General features: G+C 38.0%; 4 protein-coding genes and 1 non-coding gene across 5 annotated transcripts in view; 2 read left to right on the top strand and 3 right to left on the bottom strand.

The window, feature by feature from the left end:
• Positions 1-254: 254 nt before the first annotated feature.
• Positions 255-4,384, top strand: LOC101308001 (enolase-like). Its single transcript, XM_004302987.1, has 17 exons — positions 255-394; positions 668-731; positions 884-948; positions 1,077-1,124; positions 1,208-1,294; positions 1,400-1,480; positions 1,659-1,760; positions 1,843-1,923; positions 2,192-2,266; positions 2,379-2,441; positions 2,528-2,605; positions 2,963-3,157; positions 3,332-3,382; positions 3,472-3,560; positions 3,754-3,805; positions 3,894-3,950; positions 4,067-4,384. The coding sequence occupies exons 1-17, from the start codon at positions 329-331 to the stop codon at positions 4,145-4,147; spliced, it is 1,335 nt and encodes a 444-aa protein (XP_004303035.1). The 5' UTR covers positions 255-328; the 3' UTR covers positions 4,148-4,384.
• Positions 4,385-5,428: 1,044 nt separating this feature from the next.
• On the bottom strand, positions 5,429-5,511 carry TRNAL-UAA. Its single transcript has one exon. It is a non-coding gene; the product is annotated as a tRNA-Leu (tRNA).
• A 149-nt stretch (positions 5,512-5,660) lies between these two features.
• Positions 5,661-8,959, top strand: LOC101307705 (splicing factor U2af small subunit B-like). Its single transcript, XM_004302986.1, has 5 exons — positions 5,661-5,900; positions 5,985-6,072; positions 6,189-6,266; positions 7,994-8,120; positions 8,204-8,959. Exons 1-5 carry the CDS (start codon positions 5,661-5,663, stop codon positions 8,634-8,636), a joined length of 966 nt encoding a protein of 321 aa, XP_004303034.1. The 3' UTR covers positions 8,637-8,959.
• Positions 8,960-10,928: 1,969 nt separating this feature from the next.
• On the bottom strand, positions 10,929-16,797 carry LOC101307412 (histone deacetylase HDT3-like). The gene is made up of 10 exons (XM_004302985.1): positions 16,654-16,797; positions 15,242-16,030; positions 13,268-13,335; positions 12,949-13,157; positions 12,809-12,822; positions 12,540-12,649; positions 11,888-11,980; positions 11,665-11,749; positions 11,329-11,470; positions 10,929-11,237 (listed from the first exon to the last, which is right to left on the bottom strand). Exons 2-10 carry the CDS (start codon positions 15,996-15,998, stop codon positions 11,174-11,176), a joined length of 1,542 nt encoding a protein of 513 aa, XP_004303033.1. The 5' UTR covers positions 15,999-16,030; positions 16,654-16,797; the 3' UTR covers positions 10,929-11,173.
• A 1,383-nt stretch (positions 16,798-18,180) lies between these two features.
• LOC101307130 (tocopherol O-methyltransferase, chloroplastic-like) overlaps positions 18,181-20,778 on the bottom strand; it is a 4,117-nt gene continuing 1,519 nt past the window's right edge. Inside the window, exons 2-7 of the mRNA XM_004302984.1 lie at positions 20,575-20,747; positions 19,645-19,749; positions 19,322-19,525; positions 19,078-19,180; positions 18,659-18,779; positions 18,181-18,539 (exon numbers count right to left, since the gene is read on the bottom strand). Coding sequence (XP_004303032.1) covers positions 18,676-18,779; positions 19,078-19,180; positions 19,322-19,525; positions 19,645-19,749; positions 20,575-20,747 — 689 coding nt within the window. The 3' untranslated portion in view covers positions 18,181-18,539; positions 18,659-18,675. The remainder of the gene's footprint in view (positions 18,540-18,658; positions 18,780-19,077; positions 19,181-19,321; positions 19,526-19,644; positions 19,750-20,574; positions 20,748-20,778) is intronic.

The following is a 20,778-nucleotide window of genomic DNA, read 5'->3' as shown; positions in this document are numbered from 1 at the left end:
ATCCGGCTACGCCCACCTTAATGAGATCCAACTTTCTCTTCTACACAATCTCAAAAACCCCGTGCGCCCTGTCGTTTGTACACCACCAAAAAGAAAACCAAGAAAAACGACGTGCGGAAAGTCAGTTACGACCCCACCTAAACCCCAAGATTATTCTTCCCTTAACTTTTACCCCAAAAAAACCTAATTAATAATCGGACGGCTGTAATTAACCCGGCATCCTCTACAAATACGTGGAGTCCCTTCTCCTCACTCTCGCTACTAATTCAACTACTCCTCTCTGTCTCTTCTTCTGATTCTCTCTTTCTCTGAACAAAGCTCTTCATCCATGGCTACGATCCAGTGTGTTAAGGCTAGACAGATCTTCGACAGCCGTGGTAACCCCACCGTCGAGGTTCGTATTTCCTTTATCTGTTTTGGCGATGATTTCTATGCTCGCGATCTGTTTGTTTATAGATTTTGCTCTTGTTCGTTTTATGGATTTGATTTCTGTTTGAATCGGAGATATGAGTTTCATCGATGACGTCGAGATTTAATAGTAGTTTGTTTGAGGCTTTCTGCATGCACTAGATATAGTATCATTTTGATTATAAATGATTTTTGATTTGGTTGTGTAATAGATCGATGGATATGCGATTGAAAAATCTGGATGTGTGTGTTATTGCAGGTCGATATTATTCTTTCAGATGGTTATTTGGCTAGAGCTGCTGTTCCCAGTGGTGCCTCTACCGGTATGATTCTGGGATCTAATTTTTTTATTTTTTTATTCAAGCTGATAAGTTAAGTTTAGTGAAAAGTTGTATAGTAATCTCGATTTAGTAGTTGATCGAAGAGAGTGAACATTGTTAACAAATTTAACTTATTATTTTTCGTTGATATGCAGGTGTGTACGAGGCTCTTGAGTTGCGTGATGGAGGCTCAGAATACCTTGGAAAGGGTGTCTCAAAGGTGAGTCACCCATGTGAATTGCTATTTGATACTTCTCTGTTTTATGAGCTGGTCTAATTGTGATCTGTCACCATAGCTGTTTAGTTTTATGTTGTGCTTGTTCGTTGAGTGTTCTTTTTCATGTGTAGGCCGTCAACAATGTCAACTCAATCATCGGCCCTGCTTTGATCGGCAAGGTTTGTTATTTTTCCTCACAGGTGTCATGTGATTTAGTAATATGCTGTGTGCAGTTTATAATGCTTGTTATCATGTATTGCAGGACCCATCTGAGCAGACTGCCATTGATAACTTCATGGTTCAGCAGCTTGATGGAACTGTTAACGAGTGGGGTTGGTGCAAACAAAAGGTACAACAATCATTACAAATTGTTGTTGAATCTGTTGTATATCTGCAAATTATTGTATGTGTCATCCACAAGTCAAATTAAGCTGTATTTCTTGTGCGTTCTCAGCTTGGTGCAAATGCCATATTGGCCGTGTCTCTTGCAGTCTGCAAAGCCGGGGCTTATGTCAAGAAAACTCCCCTGTACAAGGTAAGAAGTTTGTTCTTTTACTAGTCTGTTATCAGAGAATAACTTCTGTACGTATACGACATGCATCATAGAGTTTGTAGGCATGAGCTAACACCTTTCCATTAGGCACCGAATACTGTTCACTGCCAATATATTTGCTGTTTATTTTGTTGTTAATGACACTGTCTTTTCAATTCAGCACATTGCCAATCTTGCTGGCAATAAGAACTTGGTGTTGCCTGTTCCTGCTTTCAATGTCATCAATGGAGGATCACATGCAGGAAACAAACTTGCTATGCAGGTATTATTGGTTAATTTATTTGCCTATCTCTAATATTCTTCTTGATGTCGTCACATGGTATTTAATACATATGTGTGTGCAGGAATTCATGATTCTTCCCGTTGGAGCTTCCTCATTCAAAGAGGCCATGAAGATGGGTGTTGAAGTATATCACAACCTAAAGGTATGTCCATTTTCTTTATGGGAGAGGATGGTTCGGATCACTTATATCTTCATAAAATCGAGAAATATGCCCTCTTGACTTGGGATGGCCATATTGTTTTCTATTGTTTCATTTATGTTAAATGGGTAGCACTGAATGCATTATTTGGTGTACTGGTTCTTGCTAGATTTGAATTGCGTAGGATATACGGGTAGATAAGGAGAAGTCTTACTTTTTTCAGTAATGTTCTTTCATAGCTCCCTGAACTTGCTGTCTTGTGTTTTTGTAGTCTGTGATCAAGAAGAAGTACGGACAGGATGCAACTAACGTTGGTGATGAAGGTGGATTTGCTCCCAACATTCAGGTTAGCCTTACTATAATTGGAAGTTAATCATTGAATTGAAGTTTCCTGTTTTAATCTTTTAATTTTTTTCTTATCATTTTGTACTGAAGGCGTCTTATTTATGTCATTTCAGGAGAACAAGGAAGGTCTTGAATTGCTTAAGACTGCCATTGAGAAGGCTGGATACACTGGAAAGGTAAGTTCTTAACTTCTAAAATTTTGTTGTGAAGAAATTTGATTACGTTTCAAAGGTAATGAACAAAATTATTATCCTTCTTGTAGGTTGTCATTGGAATGGATGTTGCTGCATCTGAGTTTTATGGAACTGATAAAACTTATGATCTGAACTTCAAGGAAGAGGTATGTTGTCTGTTATGTTTGCGATTGTATTTATTGACTGAACTAGATGACATGTATATCAAATGAGAACTAGAGACTAGACTGAGGTTGTGGAGCTAGACTCTTCAATGCTTAGTTTCAGGTTATGAACATGAAATGGGAATACCAAATTGTAGGAAACGAGTTATGGTGCAAAACATCTAATTGCCAGAGTTAAATAAGCTTGACATATCTAGCAATGTTTTGCTGGAGATTTTAATTCCTAGTTTATATACAATGCCTGCCCTCCTTTCAACATCTAACTAGTGATGTTTATTCAACCTGCACAGTGTTTATGCTGAATTTTTTTATATTGTTGTTTTATTTTGTTACATACAGAAAAATGATGGTTCCCAGAAGATTTCCGGAACTGCTCTCAAGGATCTCTACAAGTCATTTGTGGCCGAGTACCCTATTGTCTCAATTGAAGATCCCTTTGACCAAGATGATTGGGAGCACTACTCCAAGATGACAACTGAATGTGGAGAGCAAGTGCAAATTGTCGGAGATGATCTTTTGGTCACCAACCCAAAGGTCCGTAGAGATAGTCAATTCTTTTTGTTGGTCCTCTTACAATGTTATGGTTTTCTTCGAGTTCTCTTTTTTCAAAATAATAGCAAAGTCTTCAGATGTAGCAGTTAACTTAATGGGTATACCTGTTACGACATTTCTTCAATTACATTGACATCTTTCTATTCATTTTTTCAGAGGGTTGAGAAGGCAATCAAGGAGAAAAGTTGCAATGCTCTTCTTCTGAAGGTAAAATGTGATTCTCACTATTTAATGGTTCCATAGTTATGGTTTGGTGACCATTATGAACATGTTTCTTAAATTTGTTTGTGGTACAGGTGAATCAAATTGGGTCTGTAACTGAGAGTATCGAGGCTGTAAGAATGTCCAAGAAAGCTGGGTGGGGTGTTATGGCCAGCCACAGAAGGTTTGGAAGTTGAAACACTTGAAATTGAATTGTAGTTTTTTTTGGGAAAATTGAATTGTAATTGCATAACAATTTTCTCCACCCTTTGTAGTTTTTTTTTTGGGAAAATTGAATTGTAGTTGCATAACAATTTTCTCCACCCTTTTTCAAGTGGGTTCTAGTAGCTTATGTAATTTACCTTTCTTTACTGCAGTGGAGAAACTGAGGACACTTTCATTGCTGATCTTTCTGTTGGTTTGGCCACGGTATTCATTTGATCTAATCTCAAGCATCTGCAGTTAATCAAACCTCCCTTTCATTTTTCTCATGAAATCTTTTTTTCTGCTTGATCAGGGTCAAATCAAGACTGGAGCTCCCTGCAGGTCAGAGCGTCTGGCCAAGTATAACCAGGTTCGGGACTAACATCAGTTTTTCCTTTGTTTCTTTTAGTTTTCAATTTTTCTTAATAACTTTCGGAGACTTGTCATTTGCTTTATTTTGAACATTTTATGTATCTCCGTATGCAGCTCTTGCGTATTGAGGAGGAGCTCGGTTCAGCAGCAGTCTATGCCGGAGCAAAGTTCCGCACCCCAGTCGAACCCTACTAGAACATGAAGTGCATAAGTTCCTGAGCGGGATTTCAGAAATCGGCGTGGTGAATAAGTTTTACATGTAGAATGGCTTAGTTATATGGAAACTTGAATCCCTTTTTCCAATAATTTTCAGCGGAAGTTTTGTTTTTAGAGCTTGAACACTGCTGTACTTAACACAGTTGCGAGCAAGTCCGACTGCGTGGATTTTTCCAGAGTTGCTTTTAATGTTTACTACTAGTTTGACCCAGTGCATTTTCTTTCCGCTCTATGGAATTAGTTTATAAAGGCTGCCTTCTTTGGTGATAAGTTCCAAGTCATTTGCATTGTAAATCCCGTTTAGGGTCATTAAAGGTCTAACAGAATAGGATGGACATAATGGTATCATATGCCTGGGCAGCTGGGGTTTTATCAGGTGATTCATCAAGCATAAGGCTTCTTACATTAAAATTTAAAAACAAGTGCCCTCAACGTAAATATACTTGTATATTTACTTCAAAGAAAGGAACTTTTGGGCCATTTGTTGTGAGACTTCCACTTGGCGGTTTGGGATAACATGGTTTTGTCACATGATATATAATGTTGTTGATGTAAACTATCGATATATGTTGGTTTTAGAGAACGTTGTAGAGAATATCTTGAACAGCATAGCATCAAAACAAGCAAAGGAAGAAGAGAAAGTGAAACTGAGTAAATTAAAAACAATTCTTCCAATAAGATTTGCCTAAGATTGCATATTGGCTTCATGAATCATGACTCATGAATGAATGAGGAATGACATAGTTGAAAGTGACGTGATTAAACGAATTGGCTTAATTTGGTATTGCTATGAGATACTCAATTTTTTTTTTAAAACTCGGTTTAAAAAAACCAACTTTTAACCTGTTTTTTAAAATCGTGGTTATTTAAATTAAATTTTTTTCGATAAATACCTTTTAAGATTTTACAAAACATGAAATTTATTCAAAATAGTGATTATAAGTGATTTTATTCCCAACAACTCAATACCAAACTAAACCTAAATCAATGCTTAAAAAAAAAAAAAACTAAATCAATAACCATATATATCTATCTAATAAGAAGAGTATCACACTCCATTTACAAAACAAAACTCATCAACTAACGATATAATGTTTTCTTTACATAAAATATATAATGGTTTTTTCATGAATTATATTTTGGTCAATAAACTGAAAGCATATATTGATAGGTAATTAGACCAAGTTTGCTATAGGTGATTAGACCAAGTTTGCTATAAATGGTAAACATAGTATAGCAAACAGAAAAAAATAAAAAAAATGCTGGCTATGGGGTTCGAACCCATGCGTACTTATGTACAGTAGATCTTAAGTCTACCCCCTTAACCTCTCGGGCAAACCAGCTTCTTGTTCACCAGTCTCCAAATCCCCTACTTCTCCCCCACAAACCCAATACACAACCGCAGTTTTAAAAAAACTAAAAACCCTAAAAGAGATCAAAAACAGAGAGAGAGAGAGAGAGAGAGAGCGCAGCATCGTCACCATTGTGAGACATGGCGGAGCACTTGGCATCGATCTTCGGCACAGAGAAGGACAGGGTGAACTGCCCCTTCTACTTCAAGATCGGCGCGTGCCGTCACGGCGACCGCTGCTCTCGCCTTCACACCAAGCCCAGCATCAGCCCAACTCTCCTCCTCTCCAACATGTACCAGCGCCCCGATATGCTCACCAACCCCGGCGTCGACCCTCAGGGCCAGGCCCTCGACCCTCGCAAGATCCAAGACAACTTCGAGGTCCCTCTCTCTCTCCTCCTTTCATTTTGCCCTAAATTTCTTTCCTCTAATTTTTTTTTTGTATTTGTTGTTTTTGGAGTGCAGGATTTCTATGAGGATCTGTTTGAGGAGCTGAGCAAGTATGGGCAGATCGAGAGCTTGAATATCTGTGACAATTTGGCTGACCACTATGGTTATTATTTTTTTCGATTTTTATTTGGGACCGAAATTAGGGTTTTGTTGTGGATGTGATTTTGCTTGGTGTTTGGACTGATTGGATGTTGTTTGTGCGTTTGTGTGAGTAGGTAGGAAATGTGTATGTTCAGTTCAGGGAGGAGGAGCACGCTGCCGCTGCGCTTCAGAATCTCACTGGGAGGTTCTATGCAGGTTAATTTTCTGTTGCATTATTGACATTGTTAACTATGCAGATGCACATCGAATTTAGGAATATGATAGAAATTATAGAATGGTGCCCTTATTGCGGTTGCTGTAATCTGTTAGTAGTAGTGACTTTTAGGATGTTGATACAGTGTACAGTGTATGATGTTTAAAACAATACTGCCTGAAATTTTGTAACTGAATGCTTATGAATTGAACTTCACTTGGTTGTTTTGATTGCTTGCAAATCTCTTCATCTGCTGTTCTATTTTCCCCGATTTTGAGCCTCTTAAGAATTTTTCCCTCAATCTGAGCTGGCCTTTAGGGGTTTAAAGATTTTGCATAAAACCGAAAATGGGGGCTCATTTTTTTCTTACATACCCATAATATTAAATAAGAATCCCGTTTAAAGAACTCCTGTTATCTATCTGGCTTGTGTGATTCTGAGCGGAAACAAGGACAGGGTTTTCTTACAGGCCCTCAATCTTCTACAAGAATCCATTTTCCAGAGGAACTATGGTTAGCTGATACTAAATGTATCAATGATATTTTTATCACTCTTATCCAAGGCACGGGATAATGGATTATATATGGATAACTCTTGTTGATGACATTCTTTTGACTGATTATTGTGATGAGATGTTGGATACTCGGTGCTTTTAATTTTCACACCTAAAGATTTTTGGTAAGATGTATCAATCTTTAAGTTGTAATGATAAATGTTGACCAAATATTGTGGCCAAAGTTCTAACCATTTATATTGTCATAACTCTATGACTTGGCATTAATTTTGTTCATTATTCCTTGTGAAACCTGAGATTGAGAGTGTCAAACTACAGGCAGTTTTGCTCAATTGGATCACAATTGCATGAACTACATTTGTTTAGTTTTCTGTAGATCAGTTGTCCTTTCTTTATCTTTATGATCCCAGCTTATATATAATTCTGTGCAGCTTTGTTCTTTGCTGGTATGGTTGTCCGAATCTAAATATTAAAGAGAGTAAGAGACCAGTCCGTGTGTGCACTTGTGTCAAGCTCTTAAGTAAACATTATTTTATTTTATGTTAATTTTTGAGTGTTGCCATTGGCCATATTTAACCAAACTTAACACAGCACTAGCAGGCTAGAGAAGAGAATAAAGGTTCAGAAATTGTAGTTACTAATAAAACAGTTGATGTTCTGTGTAGTTGGTTAGAGCATGAGATGTAATCTAGATCTGTAAGGTAGTTGCAGGGCCAGGCCCTTGGTTTGCTCCCATGAGGTCTGGGTTCAAACTTTGCCAGGCTTTCCCATCTTCTAAAGATTATGTTTTGCAGGAGGCTCCATTTCTGAGATTCCCCGAAGCGAGTTTGGTAGACTTCTGGGTATATATAGGTAGATGCAAGGTGGCCTTACATGATTTTGACCAGTAAACAAGTGAACAGCTCTAATTCTGGGAATTGTAAAACTGTTGTTTGTTACAGCCACTAACATTGAAGGCAATAGGGTTTGATTAGTAGGTTGAGTTTGATTTCGACTAGATATTAAATAGACGGGTGGATAAGTGTTACTGCATGAAATATACCTGTAGTATTGTTTCGGTTGTAGAATGTAATGTTATCCTCACCATCCGCTATATCCTTCAACATGTTGCTTTGTTTCTTCCAAATAATTGTTGCAGCAATAATTGCAGTAAAAATTACTGGTATCGTGGTGCCTACTAACATTGCAGCCTATGATAAATGTTAACCATACTAGGTCGCCCCATCATTGTTGACTTTTCACCGGTGACCGACTTCCGTGAAGCTACATGTAGGCAGTATGAAGAAAATGTATGCAATCGAGGTGGCTATTGCAATTTCATGCATTTGAAGAAGATTAGCAGGTGACCAACTCCTTCTCTCTTTATTAAGCCAGAACAATATTATTGATGACTTGTTACTTCATGATCTTTTATGTTGAATTCAGGGAATTGAGGAGGCGATTATTCGGAAGAAACAGGCGAAGGCGGAGCCGCAGTCGCAGCAGAAGCCATAGTCCTCAAAAGCATCCGCGCGGTGGTTATCAGGAGCGTCCACATGGAGGTCGGGGTTTTGGCAGAAGAGGAGATGATGAGAGAGATCGTTTCAATGATAAAAACAGGAGGCCTAGAAGCCGTAGTCCTGGTGGACGTAGAGGAAGAAGTAGAAGCCCTGTGGGTAGAAGGAATAGGAGTCCTGCAGCCAGGGAAAGCAGTGCTGAAAGAAGGGCTAAGATTGAGCAATGGAACCGGGAAAAGGAGCAGGTTGATTCTGGAGATAAGCATGATAACAATAATAATAACAGCAACAATAATGATGAGGAATGGAATGGTGATAATAATAATGATCAGTACTACGATCCTCAGCAGCAGCAGCAGTAGCACGGTAGATGCAAAATCGAGCCTCAGTTATTTCACACAGCTTACCCTTTGGACTTGTATACAAGTGGGGTGTTGTTGTGCAAGGACTAATGTCTAGTTATTATGTGATGGTTTTAGAGGCATTAATGAAATTGCTGGATCGTGGTACTGCTGTCTGCAATGGTGAGTTATTATTACAGAACCGATCCAACTGTATGGGAAGTAAGAACCATTAATGTGTTTACTAGAATTATGAATTGTCATCGGAATGTCTTATTGTCTTTGAATTACATTAGAATTTTTAGCGTGAATTATATTTATTGCTGCGTTGCCCATTTTTGTGATATTTACCTCTTGTTCCTGCCTCGGAGTTTTCTTTAGGAAGTAGGTGTATGGCATAACTAAGGGTTTTACCTTGCCAACTCTTGGATTCCTGTGAAAACTGTGTGCCTAGCTTCTGGTCGGGTTGGTAGTTGGCAAGGGTTGGTGTTATTTTGGCAAATAAGGTAAGGGTGTTATTTGACTGGTGCATTAAGAAATTCTAAATCTCTTTTGAAAAAGCTTTTCACAATATAAGCATCAGAATTAGGACATTGGAAATATGGAGGCATCACCAAGACCGGCATCCTTTCGGTTCTGGACATCCATCTCTACATCTACAACCTACTTGTATTACACATCTTACATCTTTGTGTATGCTAACATCTCTTTTGAATGTGCTAAAAATTATGTCCCAAAATCATCAATCCAAAAGTAGGATACTAACGCTGCTACGTGAAGCTGAAGTCATGCCTTTCATGTTCTGCCAAGCTTCCTAATCTCCTTACCAGTAGGCGAATATCTGGCTCTGGAAATTTAACATCTTTCTTGACGAAACTCATCAAAGTGAGAAAATGTTTGATGGGTTGATACTGGAAAACCTCTTGATTTGGATATTGACAGAATTTTATCAAACTAGAAGACTCGTGATTCGTAAGATCAAATAAGAATATATATATATATATATATATATATCTGATTAAATAAGAATATATATCTGATTTGAAGAACAATTTATTTTCTTTGGAAGGACTGAGGTGGCTAAAATTGAAGAACTTCAAAGGTTGATTGCTTTTGAGAAGAAATGAAGAATACCACACACCACGAAATAGAAACATTATACAACAGAAAGATCACCTTCAGTGAGCTCCATCAACAACTTGAAATACTCACAGTCTCACACAGTCCACACAGGGGACTGCACTGGACTATTATTAGCCTGTCAGAAAGTCCAGGGGTTAAATAAAGCCAGTGGTAGCTAGGTAATCATCTTGACAGCAACTTTTTTGGTGTTTGTTTCGGCGAACCGGACATTCTTTCATTAAAGGAAGATGCAGTGCTTATTGGATGCTGGACAAGGGAATGAAACAGGGAATCAGGGATGAGAAGTTGTTGGGTTGCAATCATCCCACGTTTTGTCAATAATAGATGGAATTAGTGCCTCACCTGCTGGACAAGGCTCAAAATTAGGAATATCTAAACGAGCAAAATAATTGAAGCCAAATCCGATGCTTGAACCAGTCCTGGCTATTCACAGTCTCACAGAACTATGTGGCACCAGTACAACCAAGAATTTCATAGTCATGAAACACAGCTTCCATGGTAGCATCCATTTGCTTTACAACTCCAACCCAATTCTAGATGCTCCGAACATACATCTCACAGACCCATGTGTTAGTGCGTTTTTCTCATCAGATTTCACTACAACGGGAATCACGAGAAGATGATCGATTCTACACAACTGAAGGTTTCTTCTACAACTTAAAGATTTCTTTGAAATTACGTGGGTAACCTCATAAAGACTACCTGGCCATCATCTTGTCCCACAATCATGTCCAGATCACAAACAAGAGAAACAGAAAAGAATGCTGTACCTTTGCAAACAATGAAGATGCAAGTAAAAATGAGTAAAAGGGGACACAAAGCTAGCACACAACAAAAACAATCCCTCATCTACTTTTTTCAATGACAGCTCGATTATTATCAGTTTATCACCACCATATCGTTTCCTTGACCCGAAAGCATGTCAGTCAGTACGTGTATGACAGTGAGTCCCACAACCCGAAAGGATGATAGAATTTGCTCAGTGAATTATGGATGATAGAACTTAGCTCCTAATATAGTGAAACTGTTAAATTGTAGATGAGATGTTGTAAACTCCAAAGCCATTCAACTTGATTAACTAGTTTTCTTAAGAACGTCACTGCTTTGAGCTAGTCATCATGTTCAAGCAATAAACAAGGTCTCCCTAGGTAACTGATCCCTAACCACCGAAAAGGAACAGAAAAATGCAGAGGGAATTCGGGAACATATCATGAACCATAGAATAGCCTCAATGTGAAACACGAAAATGTGTCCTGGATATGCAATAGATTCCAATCCAAAGTTGATAGGACCAAAATGAGTTATTAACAACATAAGTAGTTATGCCCTCCTCTCCCTTCATATGTACTCGACCTAACTTGTTCCTTCCTGTAATCAATCACAAAACACCATCATGGTTGACTCTGCTACACCTTTTACTTTGCAGCTCCATGCTTTGCCTTTGTATGACTTTGCAGTGCACCATCTGAGTTAAACGACCTGCAAGAAGAATGATACACGATATTACAATCTACATCATTCACTTGAAATAGCAATTAGCCAGAACTGAAATGCAAAAAACAAGACATACCTGTTGCAGGGGTTGCAACGGAATGCACCAATGCCACTAGAGTTTGAACTCTGCTGCTTTGTCTGGTCAGAATTTGCAGGTTTCTTCACAGCCTGTTTTGAAGGGTAAGGAGTTGCTGTGTGGACAGCTCCTTTCTTGCCACCTGCATCAACAAGTAACCAGTCACAACATCTTCATTTAGACTTCATACACCTTTTAAATAGTTGGTTGCTTGTGGTGATTACTGTTCCTTAGTTTGTATTGTCAACTAATTGCTATAGACAGCTTATATCACCTCAGATCCATACAATTAAAGCTGAAACAATAAGATGATAATAAAAAAGAGCACACACTCACCAGTTTTCTCGGGAGTAACAAACTTTGCCTTCTTTTGAACAGGTGTTTTACTACTCTCAGCAGCACGCTTGTTGCTCCCCTCGACCTTGAACAAATTCATTGTCAAGTAATCAGACTTAAAAGCAGTGAACTTACTTTGGCAATACTAATTAGCTTGATGATATACAACATAAACAGGTTGGGAGCAAAAAAGCAAGGGTGTTGATGAATAGGAGTATTTTACCTTATTTGGAGTCTCTTCATGCTCTTCTTCACTATCATCATCATCATCACTACTTTGATCATCATCTTCACTGCCATCTTCCACACTCTTGACCTGGGAATGTACAATAAACCAGCATGCAGGTTTTATTGATAGTTGCTCTTCTCTTCACATAATCTTACGCTGAAGCGCATCATCATAATTTAATAAAAGAGTTCATAATAACAAGTGCAGATAAATATAGGCATCAGTTCAAAATGGCAAGTTGATCAATAAAAAGAAAAAGATATTAAATGGACGGATCACTACAAAGATTTAAAAGGACAAGGACATTGCTATGTGTATTTATGTACCAGACAGTTCTGTTAACAAATACACATGAATCAGACGACCAGAACCTATATATACCATCTTTTTGTCTATTAGACAAAAATACACCTACATGAAAGACAACCAAAACATTTCCATACTAGTACGATGATATCCCATGCACAAACCAGAGCAGAAGTCCAAACGCAGATACAAATTGGGGAATGAGCAAGTACGGTTGGAAAAGTTAAAACAGTAAGACAAACAGTCGACCACTGTAGATACAGTAACCCTAGATAATCACCTAGTGTAAAAAACTTCCTAAAAATATTCAAATATTCAGACATTTAAATAATGAGAATACCTGATCAAACTCTTCATCATCATCATCATCATCATCATCATCACTACTAGAATCCTTATGATCGGATTTAATTTCATTCTTAGCTTCCTCAAGACTCACCTTTGGTTCAGCTGATAATCATGTTACAAATCAGACACAAATTTTTTAATCAACTTAGATAATAATTAATACTGAGAAAGTATATGTTTACCAAGCAAGAACAAAATCAAGCACATAAGAATTATGTTATTAGAAGTAAACTCGAACCAAGCACTGGAACAGTGACTCACCAGTAACGAAAGTCGTGAAGACAAAAGAGAATGTTGTCAAGGAGACCAAAAATTAATACCAACACAATAATCAAAGCAAGTATCAATTCCAAATATGTAGGATAGCTTCAAACAAGAAAAGCGTTTAAAAAAAAGGATATCCTGTATTAGCAATATATCCATGGATGTGGACACTCCCACTTTTCCCATCATGAGATAGCACAAACTTTTTATCAAACACAAGATCAAAATATAACTGAGGTATTTTTTCAGCATAAAGATGTCCAATAACAAGCTTCTGATCACCGATTTTCACAAAGAGTGAAATAGAATCACTTCCCTTTCCTTTCTTGACCTCACCCAGACAGGCCTGCATTAAAAATGTACATCTTACAAATATGGTACAACTACAAAAAAAGGCAACACGAAACCAAAAACAATAACAAAAACAAACAAACAAAAAATTAAAGAACTGATTACCTGTGAAAGATGGACTAAGGTAGTACCAGGTTCAACAACAACAGACTCTCCACTCTTTACCTCAACACCTGGTCATTACATAACACAATAGTTGAGAAAACCCAATAATTGCAGAATCTGAAGATAACAGAACAGGTTGAACATGTAGAAAGCACAAAGAGAAGCCAATGTTCTTCTTAACAAAATACTCAATCCATGACCAGCAAGAGTGCAATTAAGAATCAACACTAAATCGAGCAATTCTTTGATGCAAAGAGTACTAGAAATGCAACGTGAGTCGCTGAAACGCAATGACCTGAGAATACACAAAGCAATTATAGAACACGTACTTGATACTTCAAAATAGAGAACAAAAGCCTACGTCATTAGCACAAATGCACTGCTCTGAACTTAACATATCTATCACCTTATTTCCATTACAGAGATGTACAAACATCAGCATAAACGTGCATCACAAGTTGCAAGGTACATTGAGCAAATAAAGCATTATTGTGACTCCGAAACTCAGTTTTAAAACCAAATCAACAAAAATTGCAGATTTAGACCGTGAATATTACGCAGAAGACACAATCCATGACAAACAAAACACAAGCAAATTCAATTTAATAACTGAAAAAACAAGCGAGGAATACTTCCGCAGCCTCTAAAAACAAAAATTCTTACACTCGGCAGTAGAAATGAACCTAACCGCTACCAATTCCAGATAGTGCGTATAGTATCAGTCGCTTATTCTACTTGGAAAAAAAAAAAAACTAAAACATCTCCATACGGAACGAAGCTGAATCGCTCATTTTTATGAGGATTTCGAAATGCAGCAAATCAGACTAGTCCTAAACATCTTCGTTGATTTCTAGGAATTCAAAAGACAAATTTTCAAACGGCAGAGGTCGAAAATAGAGAAAACGAAGCCCTAACAATGCTACGATCGAAGAGATAGAGAGAGAGAGAGAAGCGATTACCCCAAAACCTCATCTTGCTGGCCATGGCAGAGCGCTAGGGTTTTTCCGAAATTTTGTTTGGGTTTTCGGTTTCCTTCGTTGATCTGAAGCGCACTAGTTGTGGGACTGGCGTTTTTATACTGGACGCGGACCGAGGCAAAGGCTGTTGGGTGCCACGTGGCAGGGATCAATAAAATAAATAAATTTTAAATTTTGTTGTTCCCGTCTTGAGAATCCGACGGCTTTCACGGCTCACATCCCTCTTTTGTAATTAGAGAAAGTGAAACTAGGTGATACTTTTGAATGTGCTAAAATTTATGTCCTATAAAAATCGTCAACCAAACCAAGTTAGAGGAATGCTGATGCTGCTACGTGAAGCTGAGGTTGTGCCATTCATGTTCGTCAAGCTTCCAAGTTTCGGTTATTCCTTACAGCCTAATCTCCTAACCAGTAGGCAAGAATCTGGATTCGATTTTTCAGCAAAACTCTTCGCAAAACCAAAGAAGTTGCCAGAACAATCCAATTTCGGATTCACAATTTCGAATAAAAACACCCTTGATTTCATCACATTGGATTAGATTCAATGGTAAGTGCCCGAGAAAAAGAAGCATAACAGAGCAAAAGGTTCACATGAAAAGGAGAGGCCAAGCGGCCAGATCTTTGCTTGAAGGGCAAACCCACCTTTACAACCAAAATTTGTTAACAGCTACATGCCAGATAGAAATGGCAGACCAGGATCATAAATCATTCAAAAGTGGCAGTCAAATCGAATTTCGCAAGCATAAGAAAGGATCATACTCATCTATCATCATTATATGATTGCACATTATACAAATATCTGTTCAGAACTTTAGTAATCCATAAGGTCGACATACAAGGAATTTTAGTTTAAATCTAGTAATAAAATCATCCTAACTCTCTAGGATTCATTAACAAAGTGGACAGAAAGAATATAACAGGATAAATTGAACTTCAATACAATAATGAATATCAAACTTAAAATGCAGTGGAGCAAACTATTCGTTCTACTTTTCACCTTTCTTCTGTGCTTCCTGGTTGTACTCCTCCATCTCCTTCAACCATAAGTCTGCAAACTCACAATGCTTCCAGGCCTCAAACCATGGTCCTCCACGAGTATAGTGAATCGACTTGGGGAAAGTTGAGGGATCATTTTCCACAACCTGGTTATGTCCTTCAAGAAAGTTCCAAACAAATGGGATCGATCCGATATCATCATCCTCAAGCCACTGAAACCTATGAAGAAAAGCACCTGTTTCCTTATTCACAACCTCGGGTGTCAGGACCTTGTTCTTGGGATGGCCAGAGTTATACAGGACCATGGAAGACCAGTTCTTCCTCGGGTACACAGTTTGCACCGCCCCATCCATCTTTGTCGTCTCCTTTGGAGTATAATCATGTTGGACACACATTATAGCATACTTATCATCAATCAAATCTGTGAGTTCCTTAATGTCAGCGAGGTAAAGAAAATCACAATCCACAAACATTGCCCAGCCATCATAGTTGGACAAATGTGGAGTCAAGAACCGAGTGAAAGAAAACTCGGTGCTCTCAAACTGCCCTCTTTCGCGCCAGTAGAGGCCGTTCTTCCTCAGCTCCGATTGTTTGATTGGTACAATCTCAACAGGGATTGAAGATCGCTTCAATATTGAGTGGCGGCAGACCTCATATGCGAGATCTTCACGTGGATCATAACCCACAAAGATCTTGAAGGGCTTTTTGGTCAAATCTCCATTGGAAGCCACTGGATGAACCTTCCCTTCACTACTCATCTTATCTTAGCTAATGATGACTCCAATTCACTCTGTTCAAAAATGCAAAGACAATTCAGACAATCAAGTACAGAACAAGCAATGAAAAACTTTCTGTTCATATGGAATAAGACAGTCTATTACATCATTCCCAAACCAGACAATAGATCGACTGAGGGCTTAATTAGTGAAGATACTAATCAATTTGTCACAGATCTGAATCGAAATCCAATCGATTTTAACCACTTTGCTTTTCAGTGAAGAAAACTAGATTCTAACATAGCATAAAGTAGAAGCTAATACTATACCTTTCACAAAGCATTAACAAAGACCTCCTCCAGATTTTTCAATCTTAACGAGTCTAGATTACACACCAGAATCCAACCACAACACCAATGTGCATGTTTGTTTTCCAACATTTATGGATCTCAGGCAATAACTGTAATATGGTTTTAGTTTCTGGGTCTGAATCAACAAAGATCCAGGACTCAAGTCTATCATTTTCTACTAGAATCAATAACCCAAAACAAAGTAAAATGCAGATTCAACACAAACTAGGCAAGAATTCAAGGCAATCAATCAGCATAGCCCAATTATGGTTTCATACAAAATGCACAAAACCCAGAAACAGATACTAAATCTGCGTCAAAGATTTCCAAGAGAGAGAATGAAGTACCTAAAGACTGGATCAGGCGCTGAGCATTGTCCTGGTTGAATGTTGGAGGAGAATAAGAGGAAGAATGGAGAGAATTGAATGGCTGCGAGGAGGGAGAGAATTGAGCGAAGAAGCGAGAATTGAGCGGGCAACGAAATTTGTGGACTGAGATTTATGATTTATAGGGTGAAACTGGGATGAGGGTCCAGCCATTGCCTTCTAATTATTGATTTCCAAAATCTAACTTAGTTGACCGCATCAGTCGGTGGGCTAGATTACCGCGTAATAGTAAACAGTGAATCCCCACTTCATTTTTTTTTTTTTTTTCTAAATATTGTAATATCGCAGATGCATAATTCACTAAAATTCTTATATACTAATATACATGGTTGCGTCGTGTAAGCTTACGACAGAACTATGTATTATGTTAACTACATAATACGACGCAACCATATATTATGTTAACTACACACCGCGTACTAAAGATTCTATTTTTTGTCCATTATATGTGTAGAAGTCTTTGTACATATGATGTCTTTGAAGTCTTTGTACTAAAGATTCTGCATATGATGTCTTTGTATTTAGTAATATATAGATCAAGAGTGCTCGTGAAAATCAGCAGTGTAGTGAATCTACTCGAAAATGTTAATTTAAAGACCTAGATAAATTGTTCAGAAAAAATTTATCGGTGGACCAAAGCCAGTTACATGTTTCTTCATCTAAATTACTTTGACCCAACATAGAAAAATTCATTGATCATCGTTTGTGTAAATTATTGAACCGGTTGGTTGGTTGGTTTATTTTTCGGTAATTTTATTTAAGACAATTTATCAAAAAAAAAAGATTCAACATCCGTGACCAGATTTCAATTTTTCTATTCTTAACCTTTAATTTGTTTGATGCTATTATGTATTACTGATTACTTGAACAAAACAATTTGCCAAAGCTCATGGTTTGACCAAAAAAGCAAAACGCTCATGGTTTTGTTTCTTCATGTGGGAAAGAAGCTCATGGTGTTGGTGCCCACAGTGTGATGTTGTTAATTTTTACCATTTGAATATTTTCCCCTCTTTATCAAAAATAAAGATAGATATAATATCCATATAAAGGATTTAGATATTGTAACATGAAACTCGCATATGTAAATTCTCTCGGCAAAGTGGTAAAGGATGTGATCCTAGATGCTCTAAACTTGCCATACAAGTCAATCTACTAGAATTCGCTCCATTCCAGAAAACATTGATCAGTAAGTGCTCATTGAATGATTGAATGTTCTAGACTTTCAGGAAACATGTATTGTGTGAGGGAATAGTTAGTAGCAGGGGTCTTTGTTTCCTGTCATTCACTTAGGTCGTGGATAGTCATTTTGACTCTCTCATATTCACTTACTGGTCTAATGATCAGCTACCACTTGGAACATTACCAAACACCTATTTCGTTTAAGTGCGGCCATTCGGCCAAATGATTGTTGTCCTTTAATTCAACATTGCAAGGAATGTCTAAACCATTCAACTTTTTGGTCTGTAAACATACCCAAGAGAATAGTAATTTGGTTTCCAAATGATTCATTTTCTTTCTAAACGAAAAAATAACATCGTAAAGGCTACATATCAGGTTTAAATATCAAAGAAAGTCTGAAATCTCAAGAGTTACTGACAGAAATTTGTGATGACTGATTACTACAACTAGTCGCCTGACGATGGAAAAGGCGCATCGAGCATAAATTATTGGGCTGAATAAGAGGCATCTACTTATTTTGTTTCCCGTCATCCCCAATACTTGAAGACGAACTAACTAAAACTGCACTGACATCGAGTAGAAACCCCATCATACTGAGGGTTACGGGAAGTTTCATGTGTCTGTGGATCACCAATGGCACTGTCATGCTTCACTTATTGATTTAGATCCTGCTCAATGCAAATCAAGACACACAATTGTATAAATGGAGTGAGTGAAAGCTGAGATCTGTAGCCTCAGAAATATACACAGTTTGTTATTCAGGTAGACAAATGAAAAGAGCACTTACATTGTGGAGAAGCCCCATCATTCAGGTTTTCGGCATGTAATAATGGAATATTTGATTAGATCCTTCTTGAATCCTTGGATCATCAGTGGCATTGCCAATGCTCCTCTTATTGTTTTTGTTCCTGGTCAGTTTAAATCAGGGAAATTGATTATAAAAGTTGATTGACTGAATGCTCAAAATTCAACTGTAGCTAGAGACATAAACGTGCAGCCATAGTGTCTAACCACGGCCATTGAATTTATATGATGAAGTAAGAAATGTAACGTGCACATCTTTTCGTAGAAAAGAGAAATGTGGTATTGACAGTTTGATTTGCCAAATCCAGCACAGATATTGAGCAAATAAAAACCTGTTTGATCAACAAAACGGAACCTCAAGGGGTCATAAAAGAACATGCTAGAAAGTAGTGCCAAGTTTACCTGTGCGCAACAGAGAAAAGAAACCCTTAAATGTCAATGCTGAGCGAATCACTGCCGGCCAAAATGGGGCAACATATGGAGACCAGTCCTCAGCCTTGATATCCTGCAAATAATCAAGAAGATTCAATTTTAAATGCAGGTCGAAGTAGTAACACCAAGTTGTTGACCCTTAAAAAGATGGGGTTCATTCACAACTCCCAAGTGACATGATTCTACGGGAATTTAAGTGCTGCCAAGTGATTACCTCGAGTGAGTAGGACTCGAGTAGCTTGAGGTAGTCAGCAGTAGAACACCAAGCTGGAAGATAGAAAGCATTGCATATCTTGTCCAAGAGCTTCTTCTCATCTGGCTTCAAGGACTGTTCAGATGGACCAAGATCCCTGTGGCACCATGTAACAAGTATTATCGTTGCTCCAGGGGCAGCAACTCGAACCAGCTCATCAACAAACTGCAGGTTTGAGAAGAGACGAAAAGAATGAACAAAAAATGAGCAAGTTTCAAGTGATACCGCAATTATCACAACCGGACTATAAGGAGAGAAAAGTGAATTTTGTACAAGAAAAATACCTTTGCTTTGTCAGGCATGTGTTCCCCACTCTCCATGGACCAAACCAGATCAAATTGGCCATCAGGAAATGGTTGTGCAAGAGCATCAGCAACTTGAAATGATGCCTGGTACACCCTTCAGTTTGTTACATAAACATATAAAGCAGTATAACTACGTACTTATCCAAAGAACACTAACTATAGAGATCAGATTCAACAAGTGAGACATGTTATTTTTTTTTTTTTTCCTTTTCTTTTTTCACAATTACATGTGTAGATTTTTATCTCTGTTAAATAAGTCATCCATAGATACGGTAGGCTAACTTTGATACGTATGACATTATAGATAAACTTATCTACATGAAGATCTCCGATTAATAGTTTTTGAAATGCCGGGAGGGAAATCCACATCATTGCATAATCATTCATATGTGAATAAGAATGAAAAACAAAAAAACTATTTTTAGACGGATGAAAGCTAGCTTAAGAAACACTTAATGAATCATGAAACTTATAGATCTACCTACTAAACCAAAGCAAAAAACATATCCAAAAGTTTATAGTTCTTAAAACTCGAAAAGTTCTTGATCACTTATTTTACAGTGTGCTCTAATTTAACGAACCATGGCTAGCATAATGAGTCAATTTAACACCTCCCACTGAACAGTTTAGAACGCCCAAAAGTTTACACTTCACACTGGAAAATGTAATGGGGCCATGGGGGTAATGATACGTGTAAAAGAGTTATAGACTAAACTGAACGAAGTTGGTCCCATACAAACCCAAGACCGAAAATTATACAGTGCACCCGGGTGCGCCGCGCCCCCGTCCATCTCTGCCATTCATTTTGAAAAAGTCAAAAGTCTGCATCAAATGGACGGCGAAGATGAACGGGTGCGCGGCGCACACGGGTGCGCTGAATACGCTCTCAATAAAGACACATAAGCATACCTTATTGGCCAGGCCTTGGGCAGCAGCAAGAGCATTGGCCCTTTGAGCCTGCACAGGACTCAGAGTAATCCCTTTGCAATTTGCTCCATATTTGCTAGCCAGATACCTGGAGCTCCCTCCAATCCCACACCCAACATCCACCACATTCTTCCCCTTCCCTATTGGCAACTTCTCTGCACTCACCAACAAAAAAAAAAAAAAAAA

This window comes from Fragaria vesca, linkage group LG6, assembly GCF_000184155.1.
Source record: "Fragaria vesca subsp. vesca linkage group LG6, FraVesHawaii_1.0, whole genome shotgun sequence".
Lineage (NCBI taxonomy): Eukaryota > Viridiplantae > Streptophyta > Magnoliopsida > Rosales > Rosaceae > Fragaria > Fragaria vesca.
The sequence above is the reverse complement of the archived record's forward strand: the minus strand, read 5'-3'. Positions and strand labels throughout refer to the sequence as shown.